Raw genomic sequence first — 19,135 nt, forward strand, 5'->3', positions numbered from 1 at the left:
GTCCTTTTCGTCTTGCAAATGAGGTGGTTTTAATTTCCATAGCTATCTTTTTCACGTCATTTTGAAAGAAGTGGCTGAATTTGAAGCTCTGCGGAAACTTGAAGGACGACAGACGTTGAGAAAGAGCATGTGCTCGCAGATTCTCTGAAACACTCATCGGGGAGTCGTTTGACATTTCCTTTTATTAGCCTCAATTATTGATATATGCTGTGTTTAAAATTCTTTTCAAATTAACTCGCTGTAATGGATACATAATGGTAGCCTTGAATAATGGCCAGCGCAGGAATTAATGAATGAAGAAATTTTAGAAAGCCATCAAGCACACGCAGTTTGTCTTGGGATGTTTACCTGAGGATTTGCATTACATTTTTGTGGGAATCTGGAGGTTGTGGATATCCTGATGGTTTCTGCCATTTAATATTGCATTCATCGTGAAAAAAGACATGAATTAAAAGTCAATATCACCATAGGAAAGCCAAAATACTAGACTTAAAGTGACATGATTTGACCAAAAGTGTATCAACGTTTTGGAAAATCTAATTAGAAATTGAACAGGATCAACAGAGATTGAGATAAATTTGTGTGAGACAACTGTTTTGAAAGATTTCCCTTTTGGCTGCAGACCACCAACCAACTCATTCCAAGGATGTTAAAAACAGAAACTCGCTATTGCAGCACAGATAGACACATTCATCTCACCATGATAAAAACTACGCTAAGAGACTTAATGAGTTCTGCTGATGATGCTGAGAGTTTAAAGCATCGTCATTTGCATTATCATATTGCATTAAATATAACTTTGTGAGAACATTTGTATCATTGTTAAATAGTTTTTTCTTGGAAGAATGGGGTAGATTTTTAATTCTCACTTCTGTTACTCGAATGCATAATTATGCTAATGCTCAGTAGTGTGTCAGAGTCTGATGGTTTGTAGAATTTTCTTGGCAATACTAAGCTGAAGGCCCTGTCAGCCCCAGAAGCTTCAATTTCCCTGCAGGACAAACTCAGCTGAATGTTACCTATTTTATTCATGCATTGAAACTGGACACTTTACCCAGTGCTTGGTCTGCATTTAAATGTACTTCTACAGTGAGCTTTTTATATATTAATCGTTTTGTTGCTGGTAGTAAAAATGCAGAAAACAAGATATTAGATGACAAGAGGACAAGGACTCTTGTGACTTTCTTTCTTCTGCAGAACTGGACCCCATTCTCTTGCATTGGTTTTGTGTCCATACAATAGAAGTGAATGGAGTCCAGTGGTGTTCAGTTACCAACTTTCTTTAAAATATCTTCTTTTGTGTTCTACGTAAGAAAGTCATTACGGTTTGAAATGACAAGAGGGTGAGTAAATGATGACAGAATTTTCATTTTTGGGGGAACCATCACTTTAAAGGGACAGTTCACACGCATATAAAAATTATGTCATAATTTATTGTTGTACTAAACCTGTATCACTTACTTTCTTATGCAGAATACAAATTATATTTTGAAGAGTGTTGGTAACCACACAACACCGTTCCCCTATTGATTTCCATTGAGGACACAAAACGTTAGGACATTTCTCAAAATATCTTCTTTTGTGCTCATAATAATAAATATTCATACACAGGTATGTGAATAAATGATGAATTAATAATTAAATTACATTTTGGATTGAATTATCTCTCTAATGTCCTCCAAAAAAAAAAAAAATGTTGGGGGGTCTCCAAGTGGCCTTTTAAAAATTCAGTTTGTTCAAATGTTCACAACTAAACTCCCAAGGATATATTTTTACAAGATAGAAGAACTGCAACCATTTTACTTTACTATCAAATAAGTAGTTAGGCTTAAGTTAAAAATACAAGTTTTAATGAAAATAAAATGTAGCCACAAACCCGTCTAATCAAATTTAGTTTATTAGTTTGCTCAGTTATTATCGCACATGAAGCAATTGTGATGTAAAAACAAACTATCTTCTATTGTGCTAAAAAGATCAGAACTCTAATTGAAGTAATAACATGATTGGCACATGATTGGCAATCCTAAAAAATACAGACACCCAAAAGAACAGGGCATTGACTTCAGTAATGAGCCTCTGGTGCTTTATTCATGTTTGCAAATTAAAATATAATAAATTAACATTTTCTTCTAAAAATATACAAAAATACTGTAAAACTTTCCTAGAAAGCCTCAACACAGTAGTATTGCCATGTACCGCATACTATAATAAGCACAGTGGTCTATCTTTTCTAGAAACTAATGAAGATGAAAATCTCCTGTGTTGGGATATTTCTCCACATTCCCATCCTTCCCAAATATTCCAGGCCATGACATTCATTGTTGAGATGTTTTCCCTGGACTTCTCCATAGATGTCCCCCTACGTTTTTGTATTCGATTAAGCATATGAAGTAGCCCGAAAATGCACATACACACACATTCATGTCACATCAATAGATGTTCGATAGACACACAAGCATCATGGAGGCAATATGGGTGGAGAGAAGAACACCTTGAAGCATCCGCTCAAAATTCAGTGAGTCTACGAGCAGCACAGGACTCTGGTAAATATGGCCACTAAAGTTTATAGTACATTGCTGATTGAGACAATTACACACTATTATCTACAATCATGTCACATCACCACCGACATTATTTAGAATATGCATTCACTGACATCTGATAGCACTGGAGGTCTCTCATGAGCAAAACATACATGTAGAGGAACTTAAGTCTGTTTACTTTGCTACACTAAAACTGAACGGATATCTCCGGGGTTCCTTTGCTTCTCTCTCCGGGCCCTGTTTATGCATAGGATGACACTCGGGTGTCCGAACAATCCTCATGCAAAACCCAACCCATCTTACTGAACTACACACAGACAGACGATAAAGTTTACTTTGTGGAACAATTTACTTCCATGAATGCTGTGTATTATGGGTTTTTCGGATCTGAGGATCTAGGGAAAAAGCAGACAAAAAAAGAAAGAATGGAAAAGGTACTCTTGACCGATATTAACAACTCACTCGGCTGGGCTGTTGCTTACAAACAAAGTCTGTCATAAAATCAAATTCGTTCTGTCCCAGCCACAGCTCTGGCAGTTCCTTTATTCTGTCCAAGCCCATTTCTATCACCAGTGACATCAAGACCTCCTCGTCAATAAAATCCGTGTCGATAACGTTGGGGGGCAGTATTGCTGCAGGCATGTGGTGGCCAGGCAGAGGCACGCCAGCGTTCTGCTTAACGTTACCGTCTCTGTACTGTTGTCCTGTCCCGTTTAACTGGTGACCGGCTGGGTGCAGTTCATGCATGTAATGGTGATGATGGGAAGGATGCGTGTGGTGAGCGTAGTAAGGTGTGTTTAGCTTTTGCAGCTGCATGCTCGCAGCCAGCTGCTGCGCTTGGTTGCTTGCAGCGGCTCCAACAAACTGGGAGTTAAAGCGGGCAGGCAAGTTGCCATTGGGGATCCCTCCGTTTATATTATTCCCGGAATGTCGGATCGCGTGGTTCGTGTTTACATTCCCTCCCGCGTAATGCATGTGATCTCCCATCATGACGTACTGCTGTTGCTGATGTGGTTGCTGTTGAAGCGCGTTGGAAAACTGTCCCATTCCCATCCTGCGCGCGGACGCGTGCTGATGCTGGAGACCATTAACAGCATCTGGGAAGCGTCCATGGTTCATTGCCATCATGCGGTCTACCATTCCTGAAAAACAGTTCATTTCATTATTTAAAACAATTGGACGTAATGCACACGCATGACGAGTAACAAACCAACTCCAAAAGGGACTTGGATTGTGGTGACAATATTTCCCATTTAGTTGCGCAAAGGAAGTGCAACATGAAAACGCAGCCTGTTAAACTGATTCAACAGCTCAAAGTTAAATAGATTCACGATGCTTGCGATTAAAAACAAGCCTTTGAATTATAAGATTAAACGCAGCTTTATCAGGTTGCACGTCGTGATCGTTTATAAACATCCCAAACTTTGTAACCTTTACCTCTGTTTGAATCCGCCGAGTGCGTCGCACCGCAGTCGGCAACAGCACAAAGTAACTGACAATCCCAGAGATCGAAGATATTACAATCCTTTCTAATCCGAGTCAACAAAAAGCGCACGCTATCCAAACGCAGACCGCATGCAACTCCAGCCTCCGCATCAGGATCATCACGAAAACTGCTTCACGCTTGTCGGTCACCGCTCATATACAAACAAGCCGGGGGCGGAGCGAAGCAAAGCTTCAATGTGACTAGACTAAAGTCTGGATCCGGGCTCGTGCGAAACGTGGAGCTGAAGCGCGCCACCGACCCCCTTCCGCGCGCACGAAGCAACACCGCTGCACGTATTACCTCATTGCAGCTATTTCTGTTCAAGGTAAGAGTGGGCAAAACACGGAATCACGTTTCACATGTTTTTAAAGGAATGAGCGTGGACGAACATCACGTAATTTTGCAGTGTAGTGCACATGCATGTCCCTTAATAACCACGGGTTTCTTGAAGTACAAGTGTATGTTTATTTATTTGCAGATTGATAGCCATTTATATCTTTACAAATATTATGGTTGAGCTATGTTATCATTGTGATACTATAGTTAAGATTCTTATAGTTTTGAAAATATTGATACTTAAACAACTTGGGGATAAACTTTACAAACATGCCATTTATTGAACATGTAACGCTTTACCAAAACAGCTACAGGAGCACTTACTTAGGCTAGGCAATGTAGTTTGGTTGTGTTGGGTTTTATTCAGAGTAATTTAAGTGCAGAAAAGAAACAAGCAAAGAAAGAGCATCCATTAAATTCCCAGGAGTGTTGATAAGACTTGAGTGTGTGCACACGGGTGCCAACTATAATCTTCCCGTTCTGCACGTCTTATCCAATATGCCTGCTGAGAAATGGGCGACAGCGAGTTTGATCTCTAAAAATCATTGTAACAAACCACAAATTAGAAGGATGTCAAATTTGTATCTGCCTCGCAGTCATCTGTCAAATGCGTAGAATGTTCTTTCTATTTTAAAACTGTTCAGCGAAAGTCAATGACAAATTTGACATTTCACTCAATTGGCAGGACAATTTATTATTTCTGGTCGTTACTTCAACACATGAACCCATTCTGAGTCTTGATAAATAACAGCTGCCCTGATAAATGGACCAGGGATAAACTCTGGGGTAAGCAAACATGTTCGGTTAAAAAACATGAAAATAACACCTGTTTCATTCAACAACCCGGAGATAATGTCAGTTACAAATTAACTGTAAACGATTATAGCTTCTTGCATTGAACATATCTCAACTCCAAGAGCCATTCCAGTTCAATTATTATGTATATTTGTTTACAGAAACAGCAATTCCATTGGTTGATATGATCATTACATCAATTGGGCCATTAACACGGTCATTACATTACATCACACTGTGACGATCTACAGATGCTCTTGTGTTTTTGTTCTAACTGAGCAAAGTGTTCAGTAGCTTTGTGGGGGTTGTATGTGTCATTGAATTGCTGACGGGAGAGAGAATTTCACTAGCAATACAGAGGAATACACATTTGGTTTCTTATAGTGTTTTCTGATGCTTGGAAATGTACAATTGATTTGATTGGAGCATTGTATTGAATGCACCAAACGATTTTGTTGGGCGGTACTGGGATTGTATGACAAATAAGCCTGCCAAGAAGTAAAATCATTAAAGAAGTTCATTTGTTTCTGGTTTGTTTGTAGCTCAGTTCGTAGGTTAAGGTCATTGATTCGAGTCCAAGGGAACACACAACTGATAAACAGTAAACCTTGAATGCATTGTTGCAAAGTTGTAAAATCGATCTATCATGCTCTGTCACCAACTCTATTACTTTACAGGAAGTGTTTCTCTCTAGATAAATTTAAAAATACATTTTACTGCTAAAAATGTCAACAGGGAGGACAAAATCTCACTGCAATTTGTAACTATATTAAGGTGTCTAATTAAGAATTTGTACAATCTCATTAATATATTTCGTATACGATTTGCTTTTGTGACAGTATGGTTAGGTTCAGGCAACACAGTCTCACAACAATTCGTAATAATGTTACGAAAGTGGCTAATTCATACGATCTCATTTGTACGTTTAGTACGATTTGCTTTCGCACCAGTGACATTATGTTGAGGGGTGGGGGTTAGGGGAGGAGCTTCAGTATGGCATTTTTTCTAAGATTCAAATTATATGAACTCATACGAATAAGCCACTTCGAAAAATAGTAACAAGTTCCTGCGAGATTAGGCTGACGATTCAAAGCGTACGAATTCAAATGATTTGCCTCCTTGTAAAAGAGTTACAAATTCTGGGGAGATTTTTAAGGGACATCTAAAATTATACATGAGAAAAGAGAAAGTTATGTTAAATTCACAATCTGATCGCCATGTATAACGCAATATCTACATATATCAAAGCACAACCGGGAACAAATTAATATTCTATACTTCATTAACTTTGAGGGGCACTCTTAATTCTGATAGATCAGAGTAAGTTATCCCTATCCGTAGTCTGTGCTCATCTAAGGTCCCGGGCCTATTCAAGTGTGCCTTCTGTGTTTGAGACAATAGCATTCCAAAGTAGTTTAATCCTAAAGTCATGCCTGAATCAACCTCAGTAGGAATACTAGCTAATGAGCTTTGCAGCCGCTAAGCCTTATGTTCAAAACCACCAATTGCTTTGAGAGCTTTTGTTTCGATGGCAAAAGCAAGCTCCAGTGTGTCAGTTGACATTCTTCTGTGTGGTTTATTGGATGTATTTGACTCCCTCCACCTTTGAGAAAAACCACCACCTTAAATTCTGTTTGGCGTAAAAATGATATCGTTTAATCTCTCTTCTGTGTATTGTAATCCGCCAATAAACCGTCAAGGGCCATATGATTTTATTTTAGAGAACCAGCTTTATTATGGCCAATAAATTACAGGGAGATTGTTGCCACTGCTGTACTCCAGCAAGTTAAGTAGAAGTGAGTTTTAAGCTGTTAGAAAATGTCTTATCCACCCTTCAGTGGAGAATGAAACGTGAGAGTGTGATGTAAACCAAATAAGAGTTTTACAGCACCAATAAATGGGTTGGATAAGTTATTTGCCATCAAAGAGAGTAACCCGGTGTTGAACTTTTTGCACCCAGATCACATGGTGCTACACTGTGGACAGTTACACCACACCAATTTACCCTTTTGAGATCCTGAACTGTCAATAAAAGACTCACCACTCTGTTGCTTAATGACAGGTTAAACTGAAAGCATGGGAGCATAGATCACAAGCATAACCACAGCACATGTAGCACCCGTGTGTTCCTTATCTTGCAAATGCCGTGAATCACTTTCCATCTCTGTTGTTTTCGTTTCTTTCTCAAAGTGTTGCACATGTGACCAGTCATGCTCAACATCCAGTACAATATATTTATATTTTTGTCCTCCTAGAAACATTATGTAAACTTAGAGGTGTCATGTTGGTTGAGTAATAAGGCTGAAACCTTTAACCTGACTTCCTGGTTTACTTTCGGTCACACTGTTTTCTTGTTAGTTATCATGAGATGTGAAAACCCAAATACCTTGATTCTAGATTTTTTTTATATATAATGTATTTAAACATTTTAGAATGATATCAAGTTCATGGAAACTACGGAATAACACATATGGGGTTCATGTTGTCACAAAACTATGTTATATGTTAGTATTTTGAAAGTAGCCAACCTTTGCTTAGAATTAGCATACTTTTGACATTTTAACACTTTAAACGAGTACAGAAGTAATCATTATCTATTGTGGATTCTTGTGTGGCTACTTTTTCTTTGGTGGAAGATATTTAAAAAAAATGTTTGTTTTGTTATGAAAAATTAAATATGAAAAATGAATATGTTGTAATTTTGTTATCTCTACAGAACTTTCAAACATTCTGTTTAGTCAAAAGATGTGACCATTCGTTCATCATTTATTATATTTGTGTCAGAGCAAAGAAGAGCTCCTTGTCAGCTGCAATCTAAGAAAAAATATTGCTATAAACAATATGGCCAGCAGTTGATGGCATTCTTGTTTGATGAATAGAGAAATTAAATTGTTGAAAAATAAAATGAAATATTTGGTATTTATCCGAAAAATCCCAGTATCAGTGTTTCCGAATTCAGTAGTTGGAACATGCAGATTAAAATCTAAGGTTGCAAATTAATGGGATTTTTATGGGTCAACATCCGCTCTATTGTATCAAGCGTGAATCAACCTGCCTGACATATGTTATGTCTGGCATTTTATGAAAATAAATCTGTCTGTCTAGAGATATTGACCTAATTTTTGTCACATTTTATATTTTCTTCCTTTCTTTCTTTCTTTCTTTCTTTCTTTCTTTCTTTCTTTCTTTCTTTCTTTCTTTCTTTCTTTCTTTCTTTCTTTCTTTCAGTTTAAATGTGACAAAACATATTGTTTTGTTAAGTCGGGCTCTTCACTTCCAGAGTTTTTCAGTATAATTTTTTTCCCCATAGCAAACATTACATCAATATCTAATTGGTAAAATCGTAACAAATATGTGATAAGTATGTCACAAGTTACCCATTAGTTTTTCTAGTCATCAAATTGCGCTTTTGAAGACTTTTTATAGAAGGCAAGCGAATGCATTTATCTTAAAACTGCAGTGGCATTTCAAGAGGGTCATTTCAAATATTTTGTTGAAGGTTAATTTTGTATAAGCAAATCATCACTAGAAATCCCACAGATGGTCCGTTCTCTTGGGCTGTTCTCCAATGTTAAACTGTGCTCCAGTTTCTCCTTTACCCAAATCTGTTCACTCTGATTTCCTGGCACAAATGTGACCGCTGCACAGTTATTATAAACCATTAAACTATATGTCATACTTGTCTGCTTCGAAGAAAGGACTGATCATATGACACCGGGGGAGGCCATGCATTGCCTTTGCCAGGTCTTTGACTTATCTGTCAATATTCAGAAATTACTCATCTACACCGTCATTCGAGCGTATTGATTTATACATAACTAGTGGAGTTCTACTGGAACTGAATGCATTTCAACCTCACAGGTTTCATTTAGTCATGCATCTACATCGAACGCATTCCCATAAGTACCAGTTACCTTGTTTTTAGATTTTGTACATATTGCACAGACTCTGAATTGAACATTACCATTAGTTGATGCACATTGCCCATTCAGAAGGTCTCAGTTTTTTCATTTATCACGTCACTCCAAGGCTGAAAAGCATACGTATGAGACATTTTCATGCATTCCCACAGTGGGAATACAGACCGGGTTTTCAACCCTTCATATGTTTCATTATGGAAAAACAGGATGTTTACAGACTTTGGAGCCAATTTTCGACAAAGTCACCATAAATCAATTCATTTAGCCTTTTAAGTGGAGTGTGTACTCATGGCAGATGTGAGATAAGTTCAGTCAGTTAGAAAGTGCTGAGGCACGAGGTACCTTTTGCAACAATTACGCCCCCACAGTTCATCAAGGTTCCCATTGATTTATGTAGCTGCAAGTGTTGTTGTTGTTTTCCTCTTGTTTCTGAGGTCAGGCCGGGCCCGCTTTAGTTTAGATACCGGTGTGTGATGTTGAATATAGATCTTATCTGCTTTTATTTGCATGAACTACTTATTTGAGTCACTGGTTATTTTTCCGTCGCAGCGATTTCCTCAGTCTAGGCTGTGACAGTATTTTCTGCTCTCGGTTTACTTGCAGATCATTTCGAGAATGAATACTGGAACATGAGCAGATTAGTGTTGTAAATCTGTAACTATTGTAATTCCTTTTGTTGCAATCAAATGAACTGCTTGGGAACAGAGTGAGAAAGGCACCGGGTATAAACATGCATCTCCAGTGAAGGATCACTGAGACTGTCTAAAAAAACAGTGGAATGTGACCACATCACATTTATAATGTAAATAATCTTTGTCATGTAAATGATAATCATAATCTGTCCAGGTGTATCCTTTATAATAAGACAGTATGACGAAAAGGGTTGAAAACCATGGAAAGGCAATGCATGTGAAATAACAATGAGCATCAACCTTTAATTATATGTACAGAATGTAAGTAAATAAAATATATTTTATTGTATTCGTATATAAAATGTACATATATTTGTGTTGCTCCTAAATATATTTAGTACAAACACAAACCGGAATCGTGCTTTTTACCTTTTGTGGTTTAAAATATTTGGTAACACTTAAGCACATTCCTACCAGAATTCGTAATTATTTTACGAGGTGTGTATGTTTTAATACGATTTAATTTTGCATCAGTGACGTTAGCTTTAGGGGTGGGGTTAGGGGTGGGCCTCCCTTTTTGCATTTTTGTAATAATCGTACGTTTTTTGCATAATTCACATCGTACAAATTATTCCTAAAAAGCCAACTCGTAAAATAGTTACGATTTCCTGTAAGATCACGTTGAACACTTAAGCTGAAAACATAAGTAGCCCTAATAATGTAAAATGTTTATTTCCACAGAATGCTTGTGATTGTCTCACCTGAGGCAATGTTAATAGCTCTAAAACGTGTATGTGACATTCTTATACCACAAAACAATTGTAACTTAAACAAAACTGCCAAAACACATACATTTTCTTCTTGGCCAAATGTTTATTTTGAAGATTCAGATGTTTACAACAACGACAGTAAAACTTCCCTATTTATTATTTGGCCAGACAGCATTTTCCAGCACTTTCTTTAGATATCTAACCCAGTCCAGCTGAGCCCCCGTCATTAATTTTAAAGAGGGATAATGGAGTGTTAACAACATACCTTCGGTGTTGTGAGAACGCTGGCGAAGCAAATGCTACTAACACGTTATTAGCCATTGCCTGTTGAAAATGTCCTCCATATTATAACATTATCTTGCTCAGTGCCATGTAGTTGCCATCCTGTCTGGCGAGTGTTTGCTCAGTGTGGCAAAATGATTGTGGAATTTCGCCCGTCCCTGGCGCATGCACTCTTCTGCTTTATTTCACACTCCAGTAACAGAAATTCAGGGTCAACAGCAAGATTCCACAGAGCCTTACAAATTAGATTGCAGGGTTAGAAATTGAGATGTAATGTGCTAGTAAAAATGGCTCGAAATTAAATCAGAGGAACTCTTGCATGTGTGCAGTTATATTTGCCGCGTTGGTGCCTTGTGACATATTTTGAAGTAGTGGAGGCATAAATTCAATGCCTTTTGTTATGAGAATGATTACATAAGTTAGATAAATGATTATCTACCATACACAAACTGTTATGGTGTTCATGTTTTTTTATATAGTCAATGTTTGACTTTCGGCTGATAGCTAATATTGTGAAAATGTGCTTTTATTGACCAGTAACGATACATATTGGTGCATCTCTAGTAATATTTGTCATTTTATTGTGTTTAGACATTGTTATAAAAATGGTGCTATTCCATGATTAAGGCTATTAAAATAAACTAATCACATCACTTTATTTTAGTAGCACTAAACGTCCCCACTGAAAAAAAGGATTCTTGAGGATCAGTAAATATTACCCATGCAAATCAGTTAAATTTTACTTACATATATTAGGTAGCAAAGTAAACTACATGCAAACTTCCTGAATCTACTCTGTAAAATTGAGGCAAGGATTTCCACTCAATTAGATTGAGTAGATTTTATTCTATCTTTTTAAGTTAAGAGTACCTACATTTTCAGATATGAGTCATGACACACTGAAGAAATTTGTTAGTGATGTTAGTTTATATAACCGACAACAGTTTATCTGCTTATTATCAATGATAAATATTGAATAATTAAACAATAAATATGACTTATTCAGAGAAGCTTGAATTAACCTAAAAATGGTCAGAACAGGAGATAACATCAATTGCTTTTATTGACCAAATAACAACCGTCTACAAAAGCCCTTTTTGACAATGAACACAGGATTCATTTGATGTCACCATTATTGTGATCAGTGTTCACTTTAGTTGAACTCTTGAAAATCTACTCAATCCAATTGAGTGGAAATCCTTGCCTCAACTTTATTGAGTAAATTCAGGAAGTTTGCATATAGTTTACTTTATTACATAGTATATGTAAGTAAAATTGAACTGATTTGCATGGGTAATATTTACTTTACATACATTTTTTTCAGTGTATGATTAAGAGCCAAGAACCACTTTTAGTGCTTTATAGCACCATTTCTTATGAATGTTTTGGAATTAACACTTGCTTAACTATGATTAAAAAGCTAAAAAATATGTCAAGTGTGTTTTGCTTGGCCAAGCATACTCGCTTTAAGTGCTTCTGAGCATTTCACGTTATGACTTTCCTTTGATAATGGACCACGTTACTCTTTCTGAATTCATTCCAGTTATTAATTCCATTCCATTTATCTTTATCGTATAATAGACCAGAGATCAAAAATCGGAACATCTGTGTCAGAATCACTTTATGATGATCCGTTCCTTTTGGCTTCTTTGTTACGTCCTTCTTGCAGTAATCTGGAAATGTCACAGTACACACTGTGAGTTTACTGCACAGAACTGAGGACGTTATTCCCATCTTAAGTATGTCTAGCATTATTCCCCTCCACTGGCTGAAAGCACTCTGATAAATAAACATTGAAGCAATCCAACTTTATGCCGGTCTCTAAGCAACAAGAGTCATTGGAAATTAATACTCAGCCCAACAGGATGAAATTGACAGTGTACTGCCTGCTCCCCTGAATGTAATTGGCAGCCCAAAGCTATTAAATTAAGCAGTCTGATGCTTGAACTGAGCTATTTGACGAAAAGCTTCATTTGCTTTCTTTATTTCCATATTCCCCTTCCAAGGTGATTGTTTAGTGGCCATCTTCACTGCAAACATAACTAAAGCAAGATTGACAGATCTTACCTGAGCGATGCTAACACTGTCGTCTGTCTCTCTGTTTACAACAAACACTTCATGCTTATAGCCTACCCCTGCCCCCACCTCAGCACAACACAGAATAATTACACACTTTCGTGATTAGTGCTTTCCAAAACCCTTGAAGTTAAAGCTGATTGAGCCGCATACAGGGAATACAAAAATAGAGCTGTAAAAACTCAACGTGAAGTTGCAATCTGTAACTTTTGCCTCTAGATCTCGGTTTGAAACTGAAATGGCAGGATTCTTCTTTACGTGAGTGGCAGTCAAATGATGTTGGGAGACATAGATTTTTTATTTACTTGATTAATATCTGGATATTTTGAGAAATGTTGGTAACCAAAAACCCTTTGTCACCATCAATTTCCATTGTATGGATACAAAACCAAAGCAAGTCAATGGGGACCAATGGTTTTCTGTTACCAACATTTTTCTAAATATCTTCGGTAACACTTTATAATAACTGCACGCTATGAATCATTAGTTAAGTATCAGTACATAGTTAATTATTCATTTATGAAGCATTGGCCCCACATTAATAGACATTAGTAAGCAGTTTATAAATACAGCTATAAATGCTTTGTTCTTGATTTATAAGCATGTATATAATATGCTTAATAATCAAATTTTCATACTTTAAGGATGAATTCATCATCTCTAAATTAAGGATTACATTACTTACAAACCAGTTAGTTAGGAGTTGTCAGTGGTTCATGAGATCATTTAGAAAGTGTAAGTAAATGATTAATAAACTCTTTGAATGCACATTTATACATCTTATTATTCTGACATATAGTAACAGTTACTTCATTTGTTAATAAATGCTTTTTTAACACACATTCCTGCTGTAAGTCATGATTAATTAACGTAGTTATAAAACATTTACTAGTTGTCAGTTAACTATTTTTGTGAGCTCATCTAAAGTGAGGACTATGTATGCCTTGTAAAGCATTTACAAATGAGAAAATTTGATTATTAAGCATATTATATACATGCTTATAAATCAAGAACAAAGCATTTATAGCTGTATTTATAAACTGCTTACTAATGTCTATTAATGTGGGGACAATGCTTCATAAATGAATAATTAACTATGTACTGATGCTTAACCAATGATTCATAGTGTGCAGTTATTATAAAGTGTTACCATATCTTCTTATGTGTTTTGCAGAAGAAATTCATACAGATTTGAAATGACAAGAGGGCATGTAAATTATGACAGAATTTTATTTTGAAGGTGAACCATTCCTTCATGCTAACATCGTATATAGTTTTTATATACGGGTGGTTGACAAATAAACTGTAAATGGCTCCTATAGTGTGGCAAACATTGGTTAATAATCTATTACTTTATATTACTAATATTTATAATGTAAAAAAGCCTAAGAAAGATTTTTCTTTGTTGTTAGTTTTCTTTTTGGAAATCTTTGCTCTCACACCATAAAACACATTTATGGTATATTTGTACTCATGTACTAGCCCTTAAGCATCACACAAGAACACATCAAAACTTGAACGATCATCCATTTTTACAAAGACAGTTTCACAGAACCTCACACGTAAACCGCATCCTGAAATATCACTCAGAAGAGGGATTTCCGTCGGCTTGCTAGAGAGAAGATAAGGACTTTGTCCTTAAATTTCACCAGAGCAATAATTAGCTTCATCTCAGCAACTTGATTAGAGCAGTGTGGGCTGCCCTGCCATACTTATCGCTCTCATCTCGCAAAGGTTGCCAGGCAACTGCAGCAGAACATCATGTCAAATGTTTACTGCAACAAAACTTACCAGATGAGTCATTTATCGCCCTCATAAAACAGTAGGTGAAACATAGCAACTTTCAGACAATTTAGCTTTAAACTGGAGCTCGCAGAAGTGATATCTGTTCTGAACTGTCAGTAGTAAGTATGACAAAATTAATTCGGGAGGAAACCATGGTTGACACGTACGATAACAGGATTTTTTATTTGACTTTATATTACAAAAATGAAAATTCTCTCTTCATTTACTCACCTTCAAGTTCCAAATATGTATACATTTATTTGCGCTGATGAACACAGAGAAAGATATTTGGAAAAGATCTTGGCCACCATCGACAACCATAGAAGGGGAAATTTGCTCTTATAAATGTCTTTGTTGAACACAGGAGAAGAGAGTTTGAAGAAAGTTGGAAAGCAAATAGTTCTGGGTCACTTTTGACTAACATTGTCATTTCTCCTACCACAGGCATTCATCAAAATTTGGAACAAGATTTTACAGGAACAACTCATGGGAACATCTCTGATGCCAGCATTTTTATTTTTGTGTGAACCCTCCAAGTTACAGTAACATAATTTTTTTACTTAATGTGTTATTTTGAAGCAGAAGTGTATTCTGTGCCATGCATGGACACAACTTGGAACTGCAAACAAACATAAAGAAAAACAAACATATTTATTTATTTTGTGAACCCGGCTTTGGTCTGGCAGGCGATCAACTTACCAGATAGTCCCGCCCCAAGCTCAGTATAGCCAATGCTGTTCTTTGTGGTTGGTTGGCTTGCTTAAACAAAGCTTTGCCTTTAAACAGAGCAATGTTTTGATTATTCTGTTGAATATGTATGGCTTTTCCGGATATAAATGGGATAAGGAATACATTTTCACAAAAAAATGACAAACCTAAATAAAAGATTAAATAGCCTAATAGAAAAGTTACTTTTAAATGAATAATTCTTTACTGCACAGCCAAATCCCTCACGTGTGTCCACATGAATAGTGTGTAGTGTAGAAAATTGTGTATTTTATTTATGACTTTCGATGCCAATTAGGAGTGTATATCTCTTTATTGCTCATGATCAACATTCTTCTCATATCTTTCTGAATGACAACAAACATATTCCTGGTTTGAAAACTTTTCAGCGAACATACTCCCCTAACATCCTCTGCAAGATCTTGTCATGCTCAACCGTTTTCATCCATCTAACTCGCCCGTAAGACAAAATTGCATGCTTTTGCGTCTCTGCATGAAAGAGAAACAACCAAATGAGCCTGATATGAGCTCCTCGGGCAACTTCTGGACTCAGCAGGAGGAACAAGACCTTGTAAGCAGTAAGGTCACAAAAGCAAAACAAGCCCTAATCAACCTCCCATATCTTTAAGTCAGCATCGCTCTCTGGATGAAGAAAGGCCTTTATTCTTTTCAACACAGAACCCCCCAGCCAGCACCAAAATTCCTGCCTGACATTCCCTCAATCTTCCAGCTCGGACAAGCTTCAAAAGGAACTCTCTCTCCTCCCCGGTCGAGTCTGCCCTGAGGGTTGTGTCCCTCTCAATTTCTGGAGCTGCGTGGCCTTGAGTTTATGTGCCCTTAGCTTCTTTGCCTGAAGATGCTGTGTCTCTAAAAGCAGGACTCTAACAGCTGTCTGTATCAGGATAGCCGGGAATGAGGGAGAACGGGAGAACGAGAGGGAGGGGCGGTTGCGCCTGATATTGCTGACTTTATTTTCCCCTTGCCTTGACTCCCCAGCCTGGAATGCCCTTGTGACAACTGCGCGTCAGTATCCAAAGTACCGCAGCCCGCGGTGTTTTTATAGCCATGCAAACCCGTTCTCGCTCTGTTTTGCAAGGCCGGCTCTTGTTTTAAAAACCACATTCCTGCATTGAAGCCGCACTCCCCCGTGCCGCTGCTCCCGTGTTGCCATGGCTTGGAATTAGGACGTACGGCCTGGTGTAAACAAACACGGGCTGGCAGGCCATGTGATGTTGACCACCTTTGGACTCGGTGGAGACTGGCTGTCTTATGATGAGGGGCCGAAGGTCTGTCCCACACACACACATACACACACACTCGCTCCAGACTTTTTCCCTATGATACAATGCTACTGGCCCCAGTCTACCGCGTATCGATCTGCGTGTTGGCATTAAGCTTTGCAAATGTTAATCAATGTGCAGAGCTGGAATCGCTACCTGGTGTGAGCACATAAATTATGCATTTCTCCAAAAAGATATACTTCCTTCCTCCCCCGTGTGCAGGATTGGCTAACGGTTAAATGGTGCCGTGAAGTATAACTCATCATTTTATGGATCTCGGAGCCCTGCAATTTAACAGTGAGGAAAACAGATAGCAAATACATTATATTCTGATGCGCATGTGAAGAGTGCATGTACTTCTACATCTAGCAGTTATCTTAATAGAATAAAGACGTCCCAGCTTTAATAAAAAAAACTGCGGCTGCTGATAGACTGCTGGCAGTTTTAAAGATTCATTTAGCAACTTAAGATATGCAAAATATGCAGAAGAGCGGGGGGAAGTGTTAACATCTCTATATCAGAGCTAGATCTCTAAGCTGCCTGAGTAACGGAGAGAGATTCCCAACTGTGCTGTTGTGTTGCTTAAGTTTTTATTTGCTCTTTATTGGTGGATTAGATTTAACTACAGTATTTAAACACTTAATTCGAGTACAAGTATCTATTTGTCCATACAGCTTCACTTTTTGCTTTAATTTTCTCTGACAGTGGATACTCACAACTGAAGATTTGTGTTACTGTCCAGCTGTCAAGTCTGTGGAAACACAAGCCGGTTCTGTCCAGCCATGGCACCAGCATAGTTTTGGTGATAAAGAGGTAATTGCTGCTTGAATGGTGGAGCATGGCACTAAAAATGCCAAGGTCATTAAATGATTTCCAGGAAATGTACACATGCACTGGAAATTGCTTTTGAATAAATGCATGTGAGAGATTAAAAATGGAAATGAAAACGCTTGGAACTTGGATCTATAATTAAAGGGACAGTTCACCCAAAAATGAAAATTCTATCTTCATTTACTCCAAGATCCATTTACCCTTGAGTCGGTCCAAATTTGTATTTTTTTTGTTCTGATAAACACAGAAAGGATATTCGGACTAGCATTCTTCCAAATATTTTTCTCTGTGTTGATCAAAACGAAGAAACTTATACAGATTTGGAACAACTTAACAGTGAGTCGACTAAATGAAGACAGAAATGTCAATTTTGGGCTAACTGTTCCTTTAAAATAATACATTTCTAAAGGGGAGTTAAAGTACTTTTTGGTATTGATTTATGAATCTGGGAATTTTAAAGTGGTTTTATGAAGATTGTTTGGAGAGGGAGGGTGGAGTCAACAAGATTATTCTTAGAAATGACACAATGACACATCCATGGCTTTTTATAACTCAAATGAAATCAAACACTGTCAATTACACTCAGTCTCCTCCCTCAAAACAGAAAGCTCAGCTCATATACAGTGTGCACGTAGTCCATGCGATTGCATAAGTTCTTAGAAATCAAGGCTATTCAGGTCCTGGCTCTTATCCATGTTTCTGTGTACTGCACATCATATTAAGGCAAATTAAAAAAGACCCACCAAGCTTGCAAAGTTTCCAATGCATTTGAGTATATTCTTCCTGCAACTGTATAAAACATGCACTCTCTTTAAATGAGAAAGTAATATATTCCAAATAATCTGGGCTTAGTACGAATAAGCTTTATTAGCTTTCATTAAAGTCTCTTGCCCACTGAAGAGCCCTATAAATAGTTTTTTCCTCATAACACTGACTTATTGTGATTTAATCTGAAGCAAAGCCACACACTGCAGGCTCTCAGTGACACAAGACTGCTCATTATGGCTCACAAATGGAAAGAATTAAAATGGACATGGAGATCTAAAGAGCATGCTCGGGTGAGGAACGGTGTCAATTCATTTTGTTTGATGTTGAAAAAAGGCATTTTATAGGGACTTGTAGATGCTCTACTTTTGCAAGTGTTTTTCTGCTTCCTATTCTCTAGCCATCGACAAATGTATTAAAAAGAGACACAGTTTACAAAGTGTACTTATCCTGACACCACTAATTTATTAAATCAACTAACTTATTGAGGTGCTGTATAGTCCTAGTAAGTGTGCCGCCTGCTACATCTCCCACAATCCATCACTCAGAATTGACTCGCAAAACTAGGAAATCTGTGCAAATTGCACAAGGAAATTACATAAAGAAGGAAGTCATTTACATAATTCCTTTAGTGAATCGAGTGCTAAAGCGATGCAGACAGAGCGTGCAAATAAACAATGCTATCTTGATAGAGTTTCCCTCCATCGAGTTACAAGAAGGTAAAAACACAAAAGACGCAACACTTGTTCACTTGTGTGAAATCACTGCAAGTGTTATCAAGGCCGATAATTTTGTTTGATTACCAAAATTAACGTTTATTGCTCAGAGGTTGCTACTTCATAGTGCTCAGCCGTGTTTATTTTAAGCATCGTTGTCTCGGATGTTTTTGTTAAAAAGTCCTTGAAATT

The 19,135-nt window shown here is 37.3% G+C and overlaps 1 protein-coding gene across 1 annotated transcript; it reads right to left on the reverse strand.

The window, feature by feature from the left end:
* Positions 1-1,879: 1,879 nt before the first annotated feature.
* On the reverse strand, positions 1,880-4,148 carry cited2 (Cbp/p300-interacting transactivator, with Glu/Asp-rich carboxy-terminal domain, 2). Its single transcript, XM_056763636.1, has 2 exons — positions 3,981-4,148; positions 1,880-3,685 (listed from the first exon to the last, which is right to left on the reverse strand). The coding sequence occupies exon 2, from the start codon at positions 3,681-3,683 to the stop codon at positions 2,994-2,996; it is 690 nt and encodes a 229-aa protein (XP_056619614.1). The 5' UTR covers positions 3,684-3,685; positions 3,981-4,148; the 3' UTR covers positions 1,880-2,993.
* Between the last annotated feature and the right edge of the window lie 14,987 nt (positions 4,149-19,135).

This window comes from Triplophysa dalaica, chromosome 13, assembly GCF_015846415.1.
Source record: "Triplophysa dalaica isolate WHDGS20190420 chromosome 13, ASM1584641v1, whole genome shotgun sequence".
NCBI classification, from domain to species: domain Eukaryota; kingdom Metazoa; phylum Chordata; class Actinopteri; order Cypriniformes; family Nemacheilidae; genus Triplophysa; species Triplophysa dalaica.

Bases quoted from the DNA above. Each gene is read 5' to 3' on its own strand.
- cited2 (XM_056763636.1), bottom strand. From the start codon at position 3,683: ATGGTAGACCGCATGATGGCAATGAACCATGGACGCTTCCCAGATGCT.